Below are 7500 nucleotides of genomic sequence, written 5' to 3'. Positions count from 1 at the left end.
GTTGTTCCCTTCCCATGCTTGTCATTACCCCTCCCCTCCCCTGACCTCTCCATCAGGGGAGGCTGCTGGACGTGGAAATCAGAGGACAGGCTCATTGAAATGCATGGAATGGAATGAGGAGTGGTATAAACACACGTTTTTGATACCATTCCTCATTCCATTCCATGTGTTACAATGAGCCCGTCCTCCGATTCCCGCCTCCACCAGCCTCCCCTGGTCTCTGTATATAGACCCTATGCATTATTCACATGTGGAGAATAGAGCACAGAGTCACTGCTACGCTATGTTTACCAGAAGGCCATTTGTAGACACTGCAGCGAACGGCGGGGTAGAGTAGCAGGGTAGAGTAGAGGGGTAGAGTAGCAGGGTAGAGTAGCGGGGTAGAGTAGCAGGGTAGAGTAGAGGGGTAGAGTAGCAGGGTAGAGTAGCAGGGTAGAGTAGCAGGGTAGAGTAGAGGGGTAGAGTAGCAGGGTAGAGTAGCAGGGTAGAGTAGATGGGTAGAGTAGCAGGGTAGAGTAGCGGGGTAGAGTAGCAGGGTAGAGTAGCAGGGTAGAGTAGCAGGGTAGAGTAGCAGGGTAGAGTAGAGGGGTAGAGTAGCAGGGTAGAGTAGCGGGGTAGAGTAGCAGGGTAGAGTAGAGGGGTAGAGTAGAGGGGTAGAGTAGCAGGGTAGAGTAGAGGGGTAGAGTAGCGGGGTAGAGTAGCAGGGTAGAGTAGCAGGGTAGAGTAGCAGGGTAGAGTAGCAGGGTAGAGTAGAGGGGTAGAGTAGCTGGGGTAGAGTAGCAGGGTAGAGTAGCAGGGTAGAGTAGAGGGGTAGAGTAGCGGGGTAGAGTAGCAGGGTAGAGTAGCAGGGTAGAGTAGAGGGGTAGAGTAGCGGGGTAGAGTAGCAGGGTAGAGTAGCAGGGTAGAGTAGCAGGGTAGAGTAGAGGGGTAGAGTAGCAGGGTAGAGTAGAGGGGTAGAGTAGCGGGGTAGAGTAGCGGGGTAGAGTAGCAGGGTAGAGTAGAGGGGTAGAGTAGAGGGGTAGAGTAGCGGGGTAGAGTAGCAGGGTAGAGTAGCAGGGTAGAGTAGCGGGGTAGAGTAGCAGGGTAGAGTAGCGGGGTAGAGTAGAGGGGTAGAGTAGCAGGGTAGAGTAGAGGGGTAGAGTAGCAGGGTAGAGTAGAGGGGTAGAGTAGAGGGGTAGAGTAGCAGGGTAGAGTAGCGGGGTAGAGTAGCAGGGTAGAGTAGCGGGGTAGAGTAGCAGGGTAGAGTAGCAGGGTAGAGTAGCAGGGTAGAGTAGAGGGGTAGAGTAGCGGGGTAGAGTAGCAGGGTAGAGTAGAGGGGTAGAGTAGAGGGGTAGAGTAGCGGGGTAGAGTAGCGGGGTAGAGTAGCGGGGTAGAGTAGAGGGGTAGAGTAGCGGGGTAGAGTAGCAGGGTAGAGTAGCGGGGTAGAGTAGAGGGGTAGAGTAGCGGGGTAGAGTAGCAGGGTAGAGTAGCGGGGTAGAGTAGCAGGGTAGAGTAGAGGGGTAGAGTAGCGGGGTAGAGTAGCAGGGTAGAGTAGCGGGGTAGAGTAGCAGGGTAGAGTAGCAGGGTAGAGTAGCTTTCCCTAAGCGGGGATCAACCTCACCTTCGTCAGCTCGCCAACCATCCACACCAGCTAGCTACCGCCCCAAGAGAGATGCTAACTCTAGATGCTAACCAGCCACGCTGGCTACCGCCCCAAGAGAGATGCTCATTTGTAATACCACTGAAAACAGTGGGCGGCGTATTGATTTCCTGGTGTGAGGGTATTACTGTATATACCCGGAGACGCAGAAAATCTTTAAAAAAATAAAGAATCGTTCCACTATTTCTAAGACAGGTGGTTCAGGTGAGACGGCGTCACGCTGGAATGACCACACCTGACGTAAGACGATGAAGACATGAGAAAAAAGAGAGCATGCTGACCACTTTGTCCTCCTGCAGCCCCGCCAGGAGAGCATCAGAGAGGGGGGGGGGAGAGGGAAGAGAAAGGGGGGGGAGAGAGAGAGAGCAGGGGTGAGACTATGGTCCAGAAACAACCCCTAGCTCCATCGTCCAAGACACTCATATAGATCTGAGAGGGTAGGATACATCTGAGAGGGTTGGATAGGTAGATAGATCTGAGAGGGTAGGATAGGTAGATAGATCTGAGAGGGTTGGATAGGTAGATAGATCTGAGAGGGGTTGGATAGGTAGATAGATCTGAGAGGGTAGGATAGGTAGATAGATCTGAGAGGGTAGGATAGGTAGATAGATCTGAGAGGGTTGGATAGGTAGATAGATCTGAGAGGGTAGGATAGGTAGATAGATCTGAGAGGGTAGGATAGGTAGATAGATCTGAGAGGGTAGGATAGGTAGATAGATCTGAGAGGGTTGGATAGGTAGATAGATCTGAGAGGGGTTGGATAGATCTGAGAGGGTTGGATAGGTAGATAGATCTGAGAGGGTTGGATAGGTAGATAGGTCTGAGAGGGGTTGGATAGGTCTGAGAGGGTTGGATAGGTAGATAGATCTGAGAGGGTTGGATAGGTAGATAGGTCTGAGAGGGTAGGATAGGTAGATAGGTCTGAGAGGGGTTGGATAGGTAGATAGATCTGAGAGGGTTGGATAGGTCTGAGAGGGTTGGATAGGTAGATAGATCTGAGAGGGTTGGATAGGTCTGAGAGGTTTGGATAGGTCTGAGAGGGTTGGATAGGTCTGAGAGGTTTGGATAGGTCTGAGAGGGTTGGATAGGTCTGAGAGGGTTGGATAGGTAGATAGGTCTGAGAGGGGTTGGATAGGTAGATAGATCTGAGAGGGGTTGGATAGGTAGATAGATCTGAGAGGGGTTGGATAGGTAGATAGGTCTGAGAGGGGTTGGATAGGTAGAAGCAAAATGAGGACACCTCAGCCCCCCTTGCTCTCTGATAGAAAAGGGATCCTAAGGGGTTCTTTCCTCTGTGGAAAGGGTTCTACATGGAACCCAAAAGGGTTCTTCAAAGCGTTCTCCCACAGGGACACATAGCCGAATAACCCTATTTTGTTCTAGGAGTGTAGGTGAAATTCTCCCAATCCTGATTATCCCGACCCAATCCTGTCAGATCTACACAAGTGTCTAAGGGGCCAGGGCTAGGGGTGGTCTCTGGACAGGACCTATGTTACACACCAACAACACACACATCACAAACACCCACAGCTTTAAGGGCATTCTAGCACATCCCCACTAGGGGAACTGGCGCCATCAGGTTGCCACTAAGGGTAAAATACATACAAGAGCGTTCTTGTATACAGAGCCCTCCATAAGAGCGTTCTTGTATACAGAGCCCTCCATAAGAGCGTTCTTGTATACAGAGCCCTCCATAAGAGCGTTCTTGTATACAGAGCCCTCCATAAGTATTGGAAAGAGGAAGCATTTGTGTCTTCTTTTAGCTTTGTACTCCAACAGTTTGGATTTGAAATAAAAAAAATACTATGGGCTCAAAGTCGATATTCTCAGCTTTAATTCAATGTTTTCTTTTTTTCAGATTGGTTTCACCATTTAGAAATGTTAACGGTTTTATACATAGTCCCCCTATTTCAGGGCATCAAGAAGACAACATACGACCTCCTCCCTCTTTCCAACACCAATGGAGGGAACAGATGTTAGCAGTGGATGTTAGCAGTGGATGTTAGCAGTAGATGTTAGCAGTAGATGTTAGCAGTAGATGTTAGCAGTAGATGTTAGCAGTGCTGCACAAAGCTGATTTGTGAGTTGAAACCATGCAGCAGAAATAACACTGAGGCTCTGAATCAATCAATTGCAGATAAAGGCAAACTGCATTGCAGGTTCTCCTCCGCTAACATCCTCTGGTCTAGGGCTGTGATTGGTTCATCTCAGCACCTCACCTTATTGGACCGCAGGGCCACCCGCCCCCCACAGCGGGCGCAGAAGGTGGTTTGGCAGTAAGAGCAGGTGTGGCCGCAGCCCTCGGCAAACTTGGTTTTGTGGCAGATCCCACAGACGGGCGAGCTTCCCTTGACATCCTTGGCTTCCTGTGTGGGCGGGGCTTCCTCTCCGATCTTCTTCACCTGGTCCTTGTACATCTCAAACTGCTGATGTAACTTCCTGTCGGGGTCAGAGGAGAGGAAGTTATCGCTTGGTACAGAATTTTGAACATGGTTAATACAGTTAAATCTGTCTCTCTCTCTCTTTCTCTCTCTCTGTCTGTCTGTCTCTCTCTCTCTCTCTCTGTCTCTCTCTGTCTCTCTCTCTCTCTCTGTCTCTCTCTCATTCTCTTTCTCTCTCTTTATTTACTCTCTCTCTCCCTCCCTCTCCCTCTCTCTCCCTCTCTCTCCCTCCCACCCTACAGCCCCCCTCTCTCTCTCTCTCTCCTACTTTTATGCTTACCCCTATATGTTCAAGACACACGACAGACGTTTAGTGTCCAAAACAGTGTAATTGATGAGGACCGGAGTTCAACGGTGGTGAACGTATTAGACAAGATTCACTCATCCTGTATTTCAGCTCAGCTCAGCCACCGCGCTTCCTCCCCTCCATGTTTCAACATAGGCACACGCCAGGGGAGGCTGGTGGAGGTAGAAATCGGAGGACGGGCTCATTGTAATGCATGGAACGGAATGAGGAATGGTATGGTGTGTTTGATACCGTTCCTCATTCCATTCCATGCATTACCATGAGCCTGTCCTCCGATTTCTACCTCCACCAGCCTCCCCTGGCACACACTGATACTTTAGTCTGGTAATCATAATCACTAGTAATAGCATTCATATAATAGGCTTTCCTCTTCCCATGATTCCTCATCATGACGGACGTATTGGATGCTCTAACCCCCCCACCCCCCCACCCACCCCCTCCCACCCCATAGGAAAGCTCAGGAAAAAATCGCCTCTCTGGAACAAACGACTGTTCTGCTCCATCTGTGCCTATATCTGATATGACCCCCCTCTCCAACTACAGCCCCCCCCTCCCCACTTACAGCCCCCCCCCTCCCCACCTACAGCCCCCCCCTACTACCCCCCTCTCCCCCTACAGCCCCTCCCTCTCCCCCCTACAGCCCCCCTCTCCCCCTACAGCCCCCCTCTCCCCCCCTACAGCCCCCCCTCCCACCCTACAGCCCCCCTCTCCCCCCTACAGCCCCCCCTCCCCCCCTACAGCCCCCCTCTCCCCCCCTACAGCCCCCCCTCCCCACCTACAGCCCCCCTCTCCCCCCTACAGCCTCAGTTAGCAGTTAGCGTTAGGCGTTAGCCTGGGGGGATCATGTAGGGTTCTGCTGTGAGGGATCGATGGAGAGGTGCGTGTCACGTGTTCAACACCCTGGGTGAGGCAGCATAGTGTAGTATAGCATAGCTTAGCGTAGCTTAGCGTAGCTTAGCGTAGCTTAGCGTAGCTTAGCGTTGCGTAGGTTAGTATAACATAGTATAGCATAGCATAGTGTAGCGTAGCTTAGCGTGCCAGGGTTTGGACTGTACAAGGTAAGCACATCTGAGATCTATGATCATTGACACTTCCCAGTGGGAAACGATGAAGGATGTTTGACACATACTGTATGTGGATGTCAGGGGAGGCTGGTGGAGGTAGATATCGGAGGACGGGCTCATTGTAATGCATGGAATGGAATGTGTATAACAGTTACACACACATACACACACACACACAGACACACACACACACACACACACACACTGACACACATACATACATACACAGTTTCTGATGAACACGGTCTATCTGGGGGGGGCGGGGGGGGCTGGAGGACTACTGGAGGACCGAGTTTTCTACACCAGGGATGTTGAAATTCTGGCCTTGAGGTAACATATATTAGAACATATTACAGTAAAGATGGCCGACTTTGCCATGTGTCACTCAAAGGTCTGTACTCACGGCTGTGACTCCTCCTCCTGGGCGGGGGGCTTGGAGGGGTGTGGCTGGAGAACGTTACTGACCAGCTCAGAGATCCCACTAAAGGGGTTCCACCTGTTCACACGGCATCATGGGATATGTAGTCAGGGGTGTAAGATAGTAGAAGAACTACACACCGCAAAGGTACCATGGGATATGTAGTTCCACAGCTACAGGGACAGCAGAGGGAAGCAGAGTGGGTCAGAAGAAGAACCACATACAGCTGTGGAGGCCACAGAACAGAGATAGGAAACTAACTAACTAACTATACCGGGGAGGCTGGTGGAGGTAGAAATCGGAGGACGGGCACGCATGTTTGATACTATTCCTCATTCTGTTCCACGCATTACAATGAGCCCATCCTCCAATGTCTACCTCCACCAGCCTCCCCTGAACTACAACGTGCCAGAAGGAAAAGTAGGAATGGTTGCCAGGGGAAACTGTGTGTGTGTGTGTGTGTGTGTGTGTGTGTGTGTGTGTGTGTGTGTGTTGGCATGTTCAGGTTTTCTGTATAAGTGGCACAGAATAGGTTGAAAAGGAGAGGTGTGTAGACGTCCATGCAGATACTGTAGCTGCCACAAGGGTTATTATGGGATAGATTCAGACCACAGCTATCGCCACAGGAGAGTCCGAGTGAGGAGAAGAACTACAACATGAAAAGCTGGGGAACTCTTAAAATGGCGGTAAGAGTTGTTAAGAGCCAGAAGGAAGCAGGATAGATTGGCATGTAAAGACTCTTAAGTACGATGGAAGCATGAAAAGCGTTGGTTTCTGTTCCCGATCCTGTTAACGTGTTTCAGACAGGTGGAGACGCAGCAGAGGGGATGAAGAGAGGAGGCCACTTTAGAGTATTGGCACGCACCCCTGGACACAGGACAGAACTACAGGAAGATGAGTCAGAACTACAGGAAGTAGTGACAGAACTACAGGAAGTAGTGACAGAGCTACAGGAAGACAGTGTGAAAGCCAGGTGCACTATGGGGGACTGAGTACTTACTGAGGGGCCTGTGGCTTAGGTTCTCCCTTCCCCCTAGAAAACACACACACAGTGGGCAACAAGTGTACAAATAAATAATAATAATAAAATAAAATAAAAATAATCATCATCATCATCATCATCATCATCATCATCACCATCATCATCACCATCATCATCATCATCATCATCATCACCATCATCATCACCAAATCATAATTCACTAAAATAACAACAAAGACAGTATGGTGACAGAACATAAAAAAAACATTAAAATAACACAAAAATGTTTCAAAATATCATAGTATTAACAATGACAAAATCATGAGAAAAATCTAGTTAAAATCATAATCCATACATCATACAAAATCATAAAATGCTGTTGCCCGTTTTGTGTGACTTGGCCTTATATGGCGTTAGACCCTGTCTCTGTCTGTCTATGTGAACACATGATGAAAAATATATGGGGGGGGGGGGGGGACAGAGACCTGACCTGGGTTCACCTGCTATACCACAGCAGTGTCACACACACACACACACACACACACACACACACACACACACACACACACACACACAGACTCAGGTATCAACCAGTCACCTGAGAGGGGAGGGGTCACCTGGTGGCCAGAAGCTGACAGAAGCCCTGGGG

At 50.0% G+C, this 7500-nt stretch overlaps 1 protein-coding gene across 1 annotated transcript in view; it reads right to left on the bottom strand.

Annotated features, from left to right (window-relative positions):
- Positions 1-3102: 3102 nt before the first annotated feature.
- Positions 3103-7500, bottom strand: part of rims2b (regulating synaptic membrane exocytosis 2b) — a gene marked incomplete at both ends in the record, with an annotated part of 10532 nt that continues 6134 nt past the window's right edge. The window contains 2 exons of the mRNA XM_083684267.1: positions 3103-3126; positions 3859-4078. Coding sequence (XP_083540393.1) covers positions 3103-3126; positions 3859-4078 — 244 coding nt within the window. The remainder of the gene's footprint in view (positions 3127-3858; positions 4079-7500) is intronic.

This window comes from Argentina silus (assembly GCF_951799395.1).
Source record: "Argentina silus genome assembly, chromosome: 14".
Taxonomy (NCBI): domain Eukaryota; kingdom Metazoa; phylum Chordata; class Actinopteri; order Argentiniformes; family Argentinidae; genus Argentina; species Argentina silus.
This window is presented reverse-complemented; position numbering and strand designations above follow the sequence as displayed.